The 18243-nt window shown below is 39.5% G+C and overlaps 1 protein-coding gene across 1 annotated transcript in view; it reads left to right on the top strand.

Moving 5' to 3' along the window:
- Positions 1-18243, top strand: part of LOC140202525 (zinc finger C3H1 domain-containing protein-like) — a 73048-nt gene that overhangs the window by 35130 nt on the left and 19675 nt on the right. The window contains exons 13-20 of the mRNA XM_072267471.1: positions 5554-5728; positions 6767-6889; positions 8403-8957; positions 10066-10172; positions 12212-12343; positions 12808-12929; positions 13105-13206; positions 13756-13872. Coding sequence (XP_072123572.1) covers positions 5554-5728; positions 6767-6889; positions 8403-8957; positions 10066-10172; positions 12212-12343; positions 12808-12929; positions 13105-13206; positions 13756-13872 — 1433 coding nt within the window. The remainder of the gene's footprint in view (positions 1-5553; positions 5729-6766; positions 6890-8402; positions 8958-10065; positions 10173-12211; positions 12344-12807; positions 12930-13104; positions 13207-13755; positions 13873-18243) is intronic.

Here is an 18243-nt window from a genome sequence, read left to right as displayed (position 1 = left end):
CCCAGTAATCAAAGCCAGACTCCCCTGGTTTAGGCTTGCATTCCAAAACCTTAGTAATATTCACAGATTGCTGCAAAGCCGGCTCCAGGAATTGTATTATTTGCTCCACCTGATCCTGGGGCTGGGGTACAGCAGCCGACAGGGCAGTAAAGTCCCCATGGCCTCCCATCCCTTCTTGCCACTTTTGTTTCTCTGGTGATAATACCGTACAGCATAATCCGAACAAGTCCTGTGGTGTTGCATTATACATTTGGGTGGTGCTCCGAATGTATTGGGCAAACATTGCGGGATTTTCCTTCCTATCTGGGGCTTGGTTCATAATCATTATCTCTTGAGGTTTGCAGGGGGCATAAACACCGATGGTTGGGTTTTGATTGCCTTGGCCAGCCAGAGGGTTTGGCATCTGCTGGATAGGATATTGGTGTGAGGGTGACATTGTCATGCCCTCAAACAAATTCCGAAGTCCGTAATCCTCCCCGTTCCCTAACTCTTGGGCAGATTTCTGACGCTTTTTTCATAATTTAATTTGCTTGGCCACCGCCTCTAAGGGAGGGTGGGGGGGTGGTTAGTGGAAGAGAAGGTGGAGACAGAATAAAATGAGGAAGTAGGGGATAGCAGCCCCATTCCTCGTTCCTATCGCTATCGTCAAATAGGATTGGTATGCCAGGCATAGGTTCGGGATCCTTGGTCTTTTTTCCCTTGCGCGCTCAACATTGACGATCTAATCCTTCCTGTCTATCCATATCAGCCTTTGCCTGCTTACACTGTTTTTCCTGCTCTCTCTTCTGTTGCCCATCTCCCACTCACACTCTGCTTTCAGTGTCTCCCAACCCTTCTGCCGTACATACCTTTATCCCTTTATCACGGGTATTATTCCTCCAGCTGGCTGGCAAGATATTATTCCATTTAGTATCAGCTTTATCCTTCCATTCTTTGATCAATAATTTCCACTTGTTACCACAATCTTTTTTCCAATTCAAATTCACAGCTTGTTCACAAGATATTATATCCCAGGTTCCCCCATGTGGCCACATACCATTCCCCGATTTCTTAGTCAGCGCTGCACTTAACATCCGGAGGTCCTTTTCCTTATCTGGTATTTGTTCACACATCGACTGCAAGGGAGTTTCCTTGCCCTCTGTATCCAAAGTCTGTCCCATCATGTGCTGATTATTCAATTATACAGTTTGATCGACCAGGCCAAAGACCTGTTGCCCAATTGTACAAATAGACCCGGCCCTTTCCTTGCCCATTGTCTAATTAGTCATATTGACCTAGCACCAACAGACCTTCAGCATTAACATAAATATAGGCTTACCTCACTATTCTGGTCTTGGCAGTTCGTTGGATCCCGTCAAGTTACCAGTTCCTCTGGGCGAGGGGCAGGAGTTTCGGGCAAGGAGAAGGGACAGTCAGAGGTAAAACACCTCGGGGCGCCCTACCACCTGTTAACACTCACCCACAGCTCTCTGTCACTTACTCAGCCCACAGGGACTTTCCCTATGTTGGGATCCAAGTCACGGCACCAAATGTAAACTTAAATTCACTGGACCAATAACCACACAGTAAACAGTTTATCACTTTATCCTTGGCTTCAGTTTATTTTCTCAGGCTTAGCCGGCAAGAGGTGCGGAGCTGCACAACAGTGACAGAGTTCCTCTCCTTCTGGGGGCTCGTATCAGACCTCTGACTTAGTTAGTACAGCATTGGCCTTTATACCATACAAAGAGTTGTTAATCATTTCAGAACATGTGCAAACAGAAGAAAGCAGTCGTCTTTGTGGTTTGACAGGTATGCAGAAGTCAGCTGTCTTTATCAATCAGGCAGTCACATGGGGTGGGTATTACACAAGTCATACTGACAAAGTGCAAAGTTCTAAAAATCATTCCCTACTTCCCCAACACCCTTAAAACCTCATCACCTTAAGGCACTATCAATACTTCCAGCGTTGACTGGCAACTCCTGTGATGCCACTGGTGCTGAACTGTATCGGTCTCGGCCATTCCTTTGGTTTCATCAGCTGTGTGGAGGGAAGCCTGCATGAGCAACAGCTTGCTCTCCATATTGTGCTGCTCTGGCTTGCGTATCATGTATACAGTGAGGGCGCAATATCCATAGTAGACCCTGACTAACAGCTAGCCTCAACATGAAGGGTCTCCAATCTGAATTTCCCACAGATGTACTCTGACCTGCTGAATATTTTCAGCATTTTCAGTTTTTGTTTTAGATTTCCAGCATCTGCAATTTATTTTCTGTAAATATTATTTGCTATTAAATTCTAATTATAAATTGTAGGTCATTTGTGTTGGCTTGCATTTAAAAGTAAATATTGGCCCATTAAAGTTCAAAGTAAAATTTCTTATTGGAGTAAATGCATGTCATCACATACAACTCTGTGATTCTTTTCACAGATTTGACTGTTTGCAGTCAAATTCACCTAATCTGTCATCTGACTATTTGGGAATCTCACTTATCAGCATCTGGTTCACCAGCCAATGTTTTGTGAGCTCCATCTAAATTTAAGAGCTGTGGAACCACTCTTCCTCCAAACTTGAGTCACTGTAAAATTTCTTATAATGCAAAAATCACATCTGAAAAGTAACATTTAGAGAATGTTGAATTGGTGAATATGTGGTGTAAGAAGAGGTTGGACAAACTAGGGTCGTTTTCTCTGGAGTGCTGGAGGTTAAGGAGAGACCAGACAGAAATAAATAACATTCTGAGAGGCGTAGATAGAGTAGGCAGCAAGTTCCCCCCACCAGGATTGAAGTGTCTAATACTAGAGGGTATACAGTTAGGGTAAGGGGGATAAATTCACAGAGATGTGTGGGGCAAGTTTAGTTTTACAGAATGGTGAGTGACAAGGATTCATTGCCAGAAATGGTGGTGAAAGTAGATATGGTAGAGGCATTTTAAAAGACTCTTAAGCAGGGAGTTGACCGGGTCAAGACAACAGAGACTTATGGAGAAGAGGAGTTTGGTGGGTAATAAAATGGACGAGTTGATGGCGCTCGTCAGGCGTCAGAGAACATTTCGGGAGTGCAGTGTTATGTGTTTCACTGGGGCTGCACGAGGACATACCCGATCAAAACTTTTCTATGGATGGCTTCTAGACCGTTTGGGCTGACCTGAAGTGCACTGAGAGCGGTAAGCGTAAAGGATTTGGGTGCTTACTGTTCTGGTTAACAATGGACGGTGCAATCCTGGTCATATTACGATCGAGGAACGTGTTTGTAGACCGGATATTGAACTTTTTGCTGTTGGACTCCGGCCATATTCCACCGAGATACAACACTGGGCGTCACGGGAGGTTGTTCCTGTCTGTGGCCATCGAACTTTGCAGCTTCTCCGGTGGTGAGTTAGACGCCTTGAACCAATAGGCTGCTCCTGGACTTATTTCCATCTGGCATAGTTTGCATTTTGTTGTTTGATTGTTTGTGGTTTTTGTATTGCTATATTTATGCTCTGTTCTTGGTTGGTGCGGCTGTAACGAAACCCAATTTCCCTCGGGATCAATAAAGTATATCTATCTATCTATTGATATGGACCATGCCCAGGCAGAAGGGATTAGGTGTTGTTAGCTTAATTAGTTCAGCACACCTTTGTTTTTGGTTCAATGTTGGGGTGTTAATAGAAATGACTGCCAGTAGTTTGGAAAAACTGTCAGTTTGGCACCACCAAAGTCCTAAGTTTTTTACGATAGCTAGCAGTACCATTAGTACCACCATTCAGCTCCCAGTGAGAGTCTTAAATTCATTTTTAGACTTGTAGGGAAAAGAAAAAAAAAATTTCTTTGGTATTGTAACATGACTGCATTTTCTCCTTCAACACGCATCAAAGTTGCTGGTGAACGCAGCAGGCCAGGCAGCATCTCTAGGAAGAGGTGCTGCCTGGCCTGCTGCGTTCACTAGCAACTTTGTGTGTTGCTTGAATTTCCAGCATCTGCAGAATTCCTGTTGTTTACATTTTCTCCTTCTTTTCTTAAGCATGACATCTTCAGCATTTTCATTAATAGAGCAGTCAAGTCCCGAGTCACTTAGAAAAAAGTAAGAGGAAGCAGTAGGAAAAAAAAATGAAAGAAATAATGTACAAATTAACGAGATAGAAAAAGATTGTGTAAAAAGGATGTTAAAAGGAATAGGAATAAAAAGGGTAAAGGAAATGAGAGAAATAACAAATAAATTGTGTGTGTGTGTGTATATGCAGTGTGTGTGTGTTTATGCAATACAAGTAGTAAGGTGATTATTTTTTATATATACACGCACACACCTATGACAACTCTGGAGGAGTTATAAAATAAAATATTTAAAAAATTCTGGTTAAACATAGTCCTTCAGGATTTCTCTGGGGATAATTGAGTCATTGTGTTTAATCATTGAACAATTTCACTACTGTAGTTGGGAAACACTTAAAACCAGAGCGTCTGCCTTCAAAGACTTGGTGCTGCATGTTAGAAAATTAACAGGTTGTCTACAAGAAGAAAATGTATTAACCAGCTTTCAAATCACTGTCTATGGTCAAATGAACTGCATCATAAGACCATAAGGCACAGGAGAGAATTAGATCATTTGGCTTATTGAGTCTGCTCCGCCATTTCATCATGGCTGATCTAGTTTCCCCCTCCGTCCCAATCTTCTGCCGCCTTGTATCGCTTCATGCCCTGACGAATCAAGAGTCTATCAACCTCTACCTTAAATATACTCAGAGGCTTGGCTTCCACAGCCACCTACTGATCAACAGAAGATACTCTTTCATGTCAAAGTGAAAACGGATCTCTACAAAGTGATCTAAATTAACTACAAATATAAAGCAAAATAATCGATTGCATAAGTGTTCACCTCCTTTAATATGACACATCAAAATCACTGGTGCAACCAGTTAGTTTTAAGTCATATAATTAATTAATTAAATGGGACCTGTTTGTGGAGACTTGTGTGCAGTCAAGGTGTTTCAATTTGTTGTAAAAATACACCTGTGTCTGGAAGGTCCAACTGCTGATGAGTCATTATACTGGAAAAACTACACCCTGAAGACAAAAGAACACTTTAAGTGACTCCACATAAAGATTATTGGAAAAGCACAAGTTAGGAGATGGGTACAATTAATTTTTCCAAGTAACTGAATATCCTTTGGAGTACAGTTAGGTCAGTCATCAAGAAATGGCACAGCTGTCAATCTGCCTAGAGCTGGCTGTCCTCAAAAACTGAGTGACCGTGCAAGAAAGGGACTAGTGAGGGAGGCCACCAAATGAGTGACGACTCTGGAGGAGTTACAAACTTCAGTGGCTGAGATGGGAGAGACTGCGCTTACAACAACTTAATGATTAGTTCTAAGGATTATAGGGTTGGCTAATGAGGCAAGATTGAGTGGATTGAGCTTCAACTCTGCGGTTAATAGGAATGAGAACTATTCCCATTGAAACACAACAAAATTTTGGTTTTATGGCATAATTCAAATGTACCACACTTAAAAGTTGCATTTGAATGTACATGCAATTTTCATTTTTATTCACTTTGAGAAAAATAACAATTTGTCCTGACACTTTTGTTTTAGTCTCCTGCTTACAAAAGACGAGTCCCTCTTAACAAGCTTACTACAGCAAGAAGCAAAAAAGAAGGAAGCACTGCGTCAAGCTGAAGTCAAATATATGAAGCATAAAGAACAGTTACAGGCAGCTGAGAAGATTGTCAACGCCAATAGAATGCTTCTTAAAAAGCTTCAAGAACAGGTAGGCTGAAGATCTTGTTTTGATTACTTGTGCCATTGCCTATATTAATATAACTTTTAATTATATTTCAGTTTTATTTGCAAGCTGAATTGATCGATTTAAAATAAAAAGCACACATACTGAACTGTGTCAACACTTAATCTGGAACATTTTGCTTCTGTGGAAAAGGATGGAAAATCAGTCAGGTTTTCTGTTCATGTGCTGTAAAATGTATGAGGGCATGAAATGAGGACCTATTGTGCTCCAATTATCTTGCCATTCCTTTATTGTGCAGAGAAATTTCTTAACTCCGAGGGTCATGAGAATGTGGAACAAGCTGCTGGCACAAATGATGCATGTAGGCTTTATTTCAATGTTTAAGCAAAGTTTGGATAAGTGCATGGATAGGGGTATGGAGCTGTGGTCCCGGTGTAGGTTAATGAAAGGTGGTATAAATGGTTTGGCTAGATGGGCTGAAGGACCTGTTTCTGTGCTGCACTTTTCTATGACTATAATGAGACAAATAAGAAATCTTTCAATCCTATAACGGGGATGACACAATGCATTTGAGGCGCAACAAAGCTTATCATCTGCTTGCTATCAGACTATTTGCAGACCAATAGTTTGGCATCAGGATCACAAGGAAATATTTGTCTTTCTCCCTTCCCAGTTACTGGGTTCTGACTTTTATACCCTGTGGCTTGCCTCAGCTTCAGTTCCCATGCTCCCTTCTCTTGGGTTCATTGAGAAATTTATTGTAATAGTGTGTAGCAATGGGCTGATCTTTTAGTGGAGTGGAAAGAATGATAGATAGCCAAGAAGCATCAGCAATTTTCCAATCCTGATATGAGAGCTTTGTGAATGGTAGATTTAAGTACTTTAAGAGATTTTTCTGATATCTTCGATTATGTAGCAGTGTTTTTTTTTTTGGAACCACATTTGTCTTAATAGCAAATCCTAGAAGAATTTTGTACCCATACCACAAGTTTGAATTGGGCTCCAATTTAAGTAGTTTCAGATTTCAACAATGTCAAATCTAGTTTCTTTTATCCTCTTTAGATTCATAAAGTAAAACATCGAATACAAATTAAGAAAAATTTTTCGGTCAAATATGAAGAATTTGCACGAGCAAAAGCCCTTGCTAGTCAAGTAGGGAAACGGAAACGTGAACAAGATTCAATTGTAAGTTGAAACAGAATTCAGACAAGGTTGTAAAATAAGTTTACTTGGTCCATTTCTGACACTTCTCTCTTTCTTGATCTGTCAGTCTCTGTCTCTGGAGACAGCTCTACCTACTGATATCTTCTATAAACCCACTGACTCTCACAGCTATCTGGACTATACCTCTTCCCACCCTGTCACTTGTAAAAATGCCATTGCCTTCACTCAGTTCCTCCATCTCTGCCACATCTCTCAGGATGAGGCTTTTTATTCCATAATAACTGAGATGTTCTCCTTCAAAGAAGGGAGCTCTGTTTTTCCACCTTCAATGCTGCCCTTGCATGCATCTGTACCATTTTGCACACATCTGCCCTCAACCCATCCTTCCTCTGCCATACCAACGATAAGGTTCCTCCTGTCCTCTCCTACCATCCCACTAGTGTCCGCATCCAGGACATAATTCACGAAGCCCATTTTTCCCTCCTCTGCCCTGCCCCCCTCCACACTTTCCACTTTCTGCAGGGATCTCTCCTTCACACTCCCTTGTCCATTCTTCCATCTCCACTGATCTCCCTCCTAGTACTTGTCCTTGCAAGTGGAACAAATGCAGTACCTGCCCCTCCATCACCTCCCTCACTACCATTTAAGCAGTCCTTCCAGGTGAGGCGACACTTTGCCTGCGAGTCTGTTGTATCCTGTCTACTGTATCCCGTGTTCCTGGTGTTGCATACTCTACATTGGTGAGACCTGACGTAGATTGGGACACCACTTTGCCAAGCACCTTCCCTCCAGCTGACTCTAAAAGCGGGATTTTCCGATAGGATCCCATTTCAATTCTACTTCCTGTTCTCATTCCGACATGATGGTCCATGCCCTCCTCTGCTGCCAGGATGAGGCCACAATCAGGTTGGAGGATCCACACTGGGTAGCCCTCAACCTGTCAATTGCTTAACCTTCTGGTAAATGCCCTTTTCTTTGCCCCCCTCCTTCACCATTCTTCATTCCTGCTTCCCTCTCTCACCTTCTCTCCTAACCTATCCATTACCGCCCTGTTGTGTTCCTCCTTTCTTCCATGGCCTTCTGTCCTCTTCTATCAGATTCCCCCTTTTCCAGCCCTTTATCTCTTTCACCTATCAACTTCCCAGCTCTTTACTTCACCCCTCCCCTTCTTACTCTGACTTTTCCTTGCTAGTCTTGAAGAAGGGTTTCAGTCCAAAATGTCAACTCTTTACTCTTGCATAGATGCTGCCTGACCTAATGAGTTCTTATAGCATTTTGTGTGTTGCTTTGTAAAATATGTTTAGTGTTTTTGATAATTTATTCAAGTAATAAAAATCAAACACAGTATTTCCAAATGAGCATGTGTTGAGTTCTTTGGAATTTAGCTTTCTTAATTTAACATAATTTAGAAAGATCATTTGGTTTTGCTTTTTAACACTGGCATTCTTTTACTGCTTTGCTAAAAATACAGCCTTTGAGTTTAAGTATTATATAGATGTTATCGATAAATTACTCTTTTTTTTCCCTCTTTCAGTCTAATAATATCCGATTGGATGACGCATCTAAACATGCAACAATTTTAAAGAAGCAATCTGCTGAGTATATAGCAATGGAGAAAAAACGCTTGCAGCAACTTGAATACGAATATCGGTTAAAGATTCAAAAATTGAAAGAGGCGCAAGCTTTAAGGAATGCAGGACAACCTGAAAGCTTGTCTGGAATAGATGAACAACAAACATTTGTGGTATCACAGCCTTCAATGCATGACCTAACGCAGGATAAACTTGTTCTTGATACTGAAGAAAACGATGGAGAAGATGAAGTGCAATCTCCATCTCTAAGGGAACGAAGGAGGTCATTTCGAGAATCAAACTCTTTCACTAAGCCAAATCTGAAACATACTGACCTGAGTCAAGGGAAAGAAACTTTAAGTAAGCCAACAAAGAAAAGCTTTGATGAGCCAGAACTGTTTCTTGGTCTCAATCTCGATGATCTCAAAAAGCTTCATGGAGAGGCTGATGACTTTAAAACATTGCTGCAGAAAACATTAGGTTGCATGTTTTCAAAGGAGAAGTCTCTGTGTGGTCAGGTTAGTAGAAAGGAATTGACTAATTTTAATCAATGTCTCTTAACTGTGGGCTTAAAGCTGAATACAAGCATGAGTTTACTTGAAGAAAATGGTAATATTATTTAGTCTTAAAATAATTGCTTTTTTATGCAGCACTTTTCAGAACTTCAAGGTATTCAACAAATTTTTGAAATTTTTGTCATTGTCTACTATTTCCCAAATTATAACAATTTGCCTGCAGTAAATTGCTGTGGAGATGTAGAGATGCATCTCTACTAAAGGTGGTGTAAGGTGCTCTTTCCCTCCACTAGCCTGTAGGTCACCCTTGGACAAGGTGTGGCACCTACTTGGCCCCCCAATCAGGGTCATGTGAAACCACGGGAAAGGTGGTGAATGGTCGTATGTGCAGCTAGTGCATGTCACAAGTCCTGGTTGTGTGACCACTGACAATCTCTGAAGAGTATTGCTAATGGCTGGGGTCACCCATCCTGTAAAGACACTGCCCAGAAGAAGGCAATGGAAAACCACTTCTGTAGAAATATTTGCCAAGAAGAATCATGGTCATGGAAAGACTGTGATCACCCACGTCAATACAACGCAGCACATGCCAGAAGGTCCTATAAACTGCACAATGTGTTCCTGCAGTAGATATTGTGCTTGCTCTAATCTGAAAAAAATGCTTTGGGATTAATTACATTTTGTTAAGGGAGCAAACAGAAATCTCTTATCTGAATGGTACCCGCAATGCTGTTCAGCTTCTGCATTGGAGCATCAGTTAGATTTTTTTCTGTCAATTTTCTATTGTAGCAAAATTTCAATGCCCAAACCTTGTTGTCAAGAATGTTGGCAACTTGCATTATGTGGATGTATGATAACCAGGACAATTTTGCAAGTGATCATTCTGATTGGGATTGCTCACTTGACTAAATATACAGTCCTGAAGGACTGTGGAAGTGCAGTTCTGTTGAAAATGTTGTAATTTTAACTTCAACCTCTAATTTCAGAGCACATTTTTAGTATCATTAGGTCATTTGCTTCCTGCTCAAGTTACTTGTGAATTTCCTGAGCACACATGAAGAAACCATTGAACATTCTTTGTTTTTAAAAGAAAACAACTTATCTTCTGCAGGAGATTCCTGTGAATTTGGATGCGGTGTTACAGTCAAGACAAGTTGATTCGAAACCAACGCCATTTGGAACATACAGTAGCCCTCTTTTGGTCTTCAGATCTTACAGGTATAAAGTTCTTATTAGAAAAAAGTTGTGGTTTCTTTGTAATTTTATCTTACGTAAACAATCTTGATAGAACCTTTGACTTTAAATTTATATTGGAAGAGGATATAAATTAATTCATATCAAAATTTGGTATTTAACTTAGTACACACAAATCAATTGCTTTAACTCTTCTAACACAACTGCAAATACATGGAAAGTTTTTTTTGGCATTGGTTTATTTGATAAGCATTTTCAGTTGTGAATTAAAATGTTAATGAAGCAATGGGTTATCTATTCCTTGAGTTCCTGAGCTGTGCATAGAATTCAATTGTATCTCATCCTGAAGTGATAGTACCTCTGCTAAGGGGCAGATAACTTTTTAGGGGTTGCTGATTAAATTTGTCAACTTTTTTGCCAAATTAATGAACTATTAACTCTATCAACCCTTGTCAGCAGCCTTTACAGATGGAGTCATGAGGATTGAAAACTCAGCTTCATTGCTGGTAGAGGAGGGCAGGAATTCCTTCCCAGGAAACATTTGTCATTGCAAAAGACAAGCAATGCAAACATTACCTGAATACTTTGCTTTTCCTGAAATAAATGTTAATATAATCTGCACTAAAAGGGACCCTTTTGGTAATACATGTTGAAGATGACCTCCCTAACTGCTTCTTGCAGTGATGAAACAGTTAAATAGCTCTCATTTCCACATCTGTGTGAATTGAGCCACCAAGGCAATGAAAAATGACTGCCTGTGAGGACTGGCAGAGAACAGACTAGAATGAACTGTGTGACTGTCAGTCGGGCTGTAAAGCTCTTTGCTGAGTGACTTCTCTGCTCAATAGTGCTGACCCTTGTTAGCTGCCTTTACAGATTGGTACTTTACTCCAGTTGGACTCGGGACTGAAAACAGTTTTGTTGCTGGTAGAGTGGTAGAAGAGGGCAAGAATTTCCTGCCAGGCAGCAGTGTGCAGCCTGAGATGTCTTTTATTTTAAACTATGGTGTGTTCATACCTCTGGTTGTGTGGACTCTGGGACCAAGAGCATTATAACAAATTAGCCTACGACAGGGTACTGCAGAGTGAAATAATAGCATGTACTTGTGAATCAATCTCTGCTTTTCATGGTAAAATGGAGCATCACTGGTTGTTGCCAGTGACGTACCATTTTAGCTTAATATAGTAATAGCTTTTATTCTGCAGTTGTGTTTATGAACCATAAAGTACATCAATCTGCATTTTTTAAAAGCATACTGATCAGATTGACTTTCTTTTAACTGCATACAAGATCACAATTTGACTAAACATGTTGAATGGAAACAATTCAGTGAATTTTGTGCTTTAGAAAGCACTTAATGGTTTCACATAGTTGTGTGGAATCTTGGAATAAGCAATGTTAAGTTGATGCCTTTTCACTAAGGTCATTTTAGAGCAAATATGTGAGCAGAATAAGTATTAATAGCACAAAAAAAATTATTTTAATGAAATTATTCCATTTTGCCATTTGGGAGCTGTGGCATATTTTCATAGTTTTATTAATCCAGACTGGCATGCATTTCTGAGTGATATACAGTAGAATCTTAACTCTGAGTTTTGGTATAACAGCTATTTAAACAATTTCATGTAGAAAGAGCTGAATGCTTTTTCTCAAAAATAATGATAATGCACAGATCATTTGTGCATCAATCAAATCTAAATTGCAGGAAATTATTCTAATTAATTAAAACAAGGAATTTGCTTGAGGGCTCACACTCTTTAAAAATTGTGCATTTATGCTTGAGCATTTGGGTGCATTGTTCCAGTTGATGTGCAGACACCAAATACAAATCTGGTTGTTTGGGAACAGTGCCTTAATTGAATGCATAGAACTTGTCTTATTTCACTGTAGCATGGATATTTCAGAACATTTGCTTGTTTGTAAATGTGCAGGTTTGAAATTGGCAATAGAATACTGTAATTGAAGAATTATAATTTATTCAATTGCTTCAAGATTCAAATGTAGAATTTTTTTGTCAGTTCACTATCATTTTCACATTATGCATTTGCAATCTTTTTCTGCAGGTTCAGTCCTTACTTTCGTAACAAAGAGAAACTTCTGATTAGTTCTGTTTCCTATAGCAACTTGATTGATCCCAAGCAATGTTTCTGTCGATTTGATTTAACTGGTACATGTAATGATGATGATTGCCAATGGTACGTATACTGTATTTAGCTTTATGAATATTATGTTTAATAATTGATTATTGCATTGACTTCACAAGATAACACTTGACAGTGAAAGAGTAATAAAGCATTCACTTTTATAATCATGGAATCTCCCCTTTATATTAATAATATTTAAACATATGAAACTGCTAATAAATCTGATTCCTGTCATTAAGATTAATTACTTGGTCATACTTGCCAGGAACCTTAAAGTATCAATATGGGAATTTTATAAATTCCTATTTCCAATAGTAGGAAAAAGGAATTTATTTCCATATTGTTATGTTCAAGATTGTAGCGATTTGGATTCAGATGCAAAAGCAATTTAAAATTTGAAATGGGTAATAAATGTAGAGGTTATTTGGTTCGTGTTTTGCTGTAATGTTTAGCAGTGTAAAAAGGGGAAATTTTATTTATCTATTAAAGCCATGTATATTTTTTCTTTTGTCTAGGCAGCACATGAGAGACTGCATTTTAAATCAATCCCAGCTGTTTCAAGATCTTCTCTCCTACAATTTATCTCTGATTAAATGTTCAGCTTTTAGTACAGATGAAGAAATCAGGGTTGCAGCTGGTAACTATGTATTACGTACTGTTTAGATATTTCTGTCCAGCATTAATTTATTAATCATCATTACAAACTGATTAAAAAGAATTTTTAGCTCTTAAGATCATACCAAATATGTTTGAGTGAAAATATATCTGAAGCAAAAATGTTGAAATATAGAATTTCTCTCTTTAATGTACAGAAAATTATGTGGATAAACAGTTTGGTAAAAACAAGGATCGTATGACCACAGATGAGATGGCTGTTTTACTTGTTAGCAAAGTGAATGAAAGTACTGGTCACAGTAAGTAACTATTGTCTTTTAAGTTATTATTTGTAGCCAACAAAACAAACCTGCCACGCTTGGATTCGCAACTTGTGGTCTCTGACGTAATAATGAAATATTTATTCCATGGACCTCTATCTATAAATTAAGAATTGAGTTCAATTTATAGCAATGTGCTTGTCATAAAGATAATGGCTCATCATGAAGAATTAACTTAAAGTATCATAACAGAAGTTAATAGCTTCTGAAGAGAAGTAGGGAGTTGGGTGATGTAAAAAGAATGTTTCTACACTTGGAGTAAGAACACATGTCGATAACTGTCGAATTGGTAGTAATCCAAAGTCAAATCTTACTGTCAGAATGTGAATTTGGCTTGAGCGTAGTGTAGAAATGTATTATGATGAAATTTATCTCGCAGATCAAAGCACTGGTATAGTTTCATTCACTAAATTTGATAAGTTTGATGTTGATGCCTTAGTGGATGTGCTGCTAAGGTGTAAACTGCCAGCTGATAAATGAATTTTCATTTCAAGTTGGGAGAACTTGCACATTTGTCGTACTTTTCAGCACCACCTTACACGACATTCAAAGAGAGAAGGAAATGGAAGCCCAAACTTCTGAGAAAACAAGTTTCTGAAGGCAGCAACAGTGATGATGAACAAAATTTTGGACCAGTACGATACGGTATGATAAGATTAGAATGAGTTTTAGAAGTAAACCCATTTATTTTGTTTTGGCAATACTTGGAAAATGTGATCATTATCTTGTCTGAATACATGGCCATCTGTTCTTTTAACTACTGTAATAGTGGGTCATTGATAAAGCGCTGGATAAACGAAATGGCTCATCTGTTCAGTATTTCATTCATAGTGTGATTTTAGCGGTGTGGTCTTCTATTCAACCTTTGATAGTAGATTATTATGATAAGTGAATTGTACAGTTTCTATTGTTTAAGTGGAATCTTTCTTTCCTATCTTGTGCTCTAAAAAAATAAGCATCAATAAATTTGTCCTTCAAAGGCCAATGGTATTTTCCTAGCAATGATTCAAATGATGTCTAACACACCTGGCTTTAACTCTTGAAATTCTATATGGAAATGTTGTGCTTATAGTAGGATTTGCTGAATGGATGCATTCTTTAATGGAGCAAAGCGATTGAAGGCAAAAAAAAAAAAAACAGGATCCCAAGTTTAAGTGGAGCTTTTTAGAATCTAGGGCATTCCAAAGCAGTTTATAGCCAAAAAAAAAAAAAAGGACTTTTGAAATCAAATCATAGTTGCAATGCATTGACTGTTCTAATATGGTACAGTACATATGATTTGTACGGTAAACAAATGGAAATATAAACTGTGCTAAATCAATTCTGGACTGAAATTTGCTTTGTATTACATTCCCCAATTATTTAACTATGATCCCTGTTTAAAGTGGAACTTGCTCAGCACATAAAGTGGCCACTGAGTGTATATTTTTATTAGTGCACTGTAGCCCATCTACTTCAAGGTTCAGTATGTGCATTCAGAGATGCTGTTCTGCACTCCACTTGTAACACATGGTTATTTGAGTTACTGTCACCATCCTGTCAGCTTGAACCAGTCTGGCCATTCTCCTCTGACCTCTCCCATTTATCAAGACATTTTCACTCACTGTGTCTCATGGAGTTGCTGAATTGTGCTGTCTAGGCAGTGTTATTCCATGCAGGCAATACAGTTCTCGTAGCTACAGTATTTGTGTCGGTGATGAACCCAGGATGATGGTGATGGGGGACTTGCTGGTGATGCCACTGAATGTTTAGTCTAGGGATTAGACTCAGAAATGTGTATTTCCTAGTATTGTTGTGACATGGATGTTGCTGACCATTTTTCAGTTTATGGTGAATGTTGTCTGTATTTGCTACATCAGCATGGAATGTATTCTGAGGAGTTGCAAGTGGAATTAAACATTTTGCAAACATCAGTGAACATTGCACTTTTAACCATGTGCTACAACATTTGTAGAAGGAAAGGTTTTGTGGTAGGCAAAGGTGATCATGCCTGGGGCTTTGTGCTCAGGAGCTTCTGCAGTGATGTCCTGTGGCTGGATTGATTGACTATTAACTGCTATTGCCTCCTTCCATTGAGTTAGGTGTGACTCCACTTATTGGAGGTCTTTACCTTTTTGCCCACTGGCTTCATTTTATCAAAATGCCTTAATGCTAAAGTTTTCCAGTGATGTGACAGCCATTGTCGTCCTCAGCTTCCTTGATAGTCCTTCTCTTATTTTATTTACTTTATTTTTCGTTTTGCTAAGATATAGCTCATAACAGGCCCTTCCAGCCCTCTGAGCCAAGTTACCCAGCAATCCCCTGATTTTAACCCTAGCCTAATCAGAGGACAGTTTACAATGACCAACTAACCTACCAACTGGTACATCTTTGGACTGTGTGAGGAAACCAGCGCATGTGGAGGAAACCCATATGGTCACAGGGAGAGCTTACAAACTCCTTACAGGCAATGATGGGACTTGAGCCTGGGTCGCCTGTACTGTAAAGCATTGTGCTAATTACATCTCTCTTTTCTTTCTCTCTCCCCCCCCCCCCCCCCCCCCCAATCTCCCCCAAAAAATCTCTAATTCATCTTTTTGGTTCGTGATTGGACCAAGAATGTGAAGTATGGAGATGAGTGGTCCTTGAGTAACCCAAACTGGGAATTGGTAAGCAGGTTATGTATATGGACTATGTGGAGTATGTGTCACTTCATAGCACTGACAATGACCTGTGTCATCACTTTTCTGATTGACAGTCGACCAAGTGGTAATTCACCAGATTAGATTTGTCTGGTTTTTATTTTTTGTAATTTTATTTAGTGATACAGCACTGGCAGGTGGTAAGAGTGGGCTTCCTCACCTCTGCCCTTTAGGGCTGTGTCCTAAGACCCCTCCTTTACTCTGTATACCCACGACTGTGTCGCCACCCACAGCTCCCGTCTGCTAATTAAATTTGCTGACAATACTACATTGATTGGCCTTAAATAATAATGAGGCAGCCTACAGAGAAGTCATTATCTTGACAGTGGTGTCAAGAAGACAACCTCTCCCTCAATGTTGCAAAAACAAAGGAGCTGGTTGTGGACTACAGGAAGAATGGAGACAGGCTAACCCCTATTGACATTAATGGAGCTGTGTTGAGAGGGTGAACAGCTTTAAGTTCCTTGGTATACACATCACCGAGGATCTCACATGGTCTGTACATACTGGCTGTGCGGTGAACAAAGCACAACAGTGCGACTTTCACCTCATACGGTTGAAGAAGTTTGGTATGAGTCCCCAGATGTTGAAGGACTTTCTACAGGGGTATAATTGAGAGCATCCTGACTGGCAGCATCACTGCCTTGTATGGGAACTGTACTTTCCTCAATGACAGGACTCATCAGAGAGTGGTGCAGACAGCTCAGCTCATCTGTGGATGTGAACTTAACACTATTCAGAACATTTACAGCGACAGATGTGTAAGAAGGACCCCTAGGATCACTGGGGACCTGAGTCACCCCAATCACAAACTGTTCCATCTGCTGCCATCTGGGAAACAGTACCACAGCATTAAAAACCAGGACCAGCAGGCTCCGGGACAGCTGCTTCCACCAGGCCATCAGACTGATTAATTTATGCTGATACAATTGTATTTCTAGGCTATATTGACTGTCCTGTTGTGGATACTATTTATTAGAAATGACTGTAAATTGCACAATTAGGCAGAGAAGTAACGTAAAGATTTTTACTTATGTATGTGAAGGATGTAAGAAATTAAAGTCAATTCAATTTGGCCCTCCTGACTCCTAAAACCAGACCAACCCCTATTTGACTCTAACCTAATCACAGCACAGTTTATAATGACCGATTAACGTTTTCAGACTGTGGGAGGAAAACAGAGGACCTGGAGAAAACCCATGCATTACAGAGAGGACGTGCAGAGGACGCTGGGATTGAACTCTGCTGCTGTAATAGCGCCGAGCTAGCTGCTGCACTACCGTGTCCCCCATTATCCACATTATCAAGTAGTTACTGTTTTAATTACTCAGCATTCACATTGGCTCACTTGACAATAGGTCCTGTATCCAAAGGCAAGAGTGTTGTGAAGTCAATTCACTTACTGTTATATAATAATACTTAAAGTCTGGCACCTTTGGGACTTTGGTAATGCTGGACTAGCAGATTTTCTGAGCAGATTTTATTCAACACTTATTTCACTTTTTTAATATGTTGCACAATAGTATACTTTAAGTGAGGCTGGTGAGTTTAAAGAGAGTAGGAACTTGAGCCTGGTTTTGCATCTGACCATAGTCCAGATTCTCAATTCAGAACACACGTCTGCTTACACTCTGAACACTTGACTCACACTGTAGAGTAATGAATGAATCAATGTCAGACCACTGGGATTTCTGACCATTCTGAAATTTACTGTAATTTAAAAAACTCATTATTACTGAATTCAGCTTGGATACTGTGCCATACCACCTCCGGTGGAGCATGCTGACTCTGCCTCTCTTCTGGGCAACCGTAAACAAGTGACACCACAGCTTGAGGTTTAGTTCTTGCTACGACCGAGGCCGAGCAGCTTCCCTGCCACCGCCAATAATTCAGTGAACATAATTTTTTTTAACCGGTTTATACTGAATATTGTGGAAGATGTTGATGCTCAAATTCTGTATGACAGAAGAGTAATGACTGATAATCAGCTAACCTTTGTTCTCAGTCATGTAGGCTGGAACTGTGTGATTTCTACTTATAGAAAATTGACTTTATTGAGGAACATTGTCAAAGAATGACAATCTAAGTCTAGTAATCTCAGTGTACAAAGGGAAAATGATCTGGTAACCTCAATGCTCTGAGATCCTTGCCTCTTTGACTGTGGAGCCCAAGTTGTTTTTTTATTTGTGATTTGTTTTTCATCCTGCTGAATTTAAAAACTGCAGAAAATTTGTGTGATTATTTCCAGCTGTAAACCTCATGTAAAACACTGAGCAAAGATAGCTATGCTGGGAATGGTAATATTTCTTAAGATGTGGTCACCTCAGATACTTCT

Source organism: Mobula birostris, chromosome 9, assembly GCF_030028105.1.
Source record: "Mobula birostris isolate sMobBir1 chromosome 9, sMobBir1.hap1, whole genome shotgun sequence".
In the NCBI taxonomy this organism is placed as follows: domain Eukaryota; kingdom Metazoa; phylum Chordata; class Chondrichthyes; order Myliobatiformes; family Myliobatidae; genus Mobula; species Mobula birostris.
This window is presented reverse-complemented; position numbering and strand designations above follow the sequence as displayed.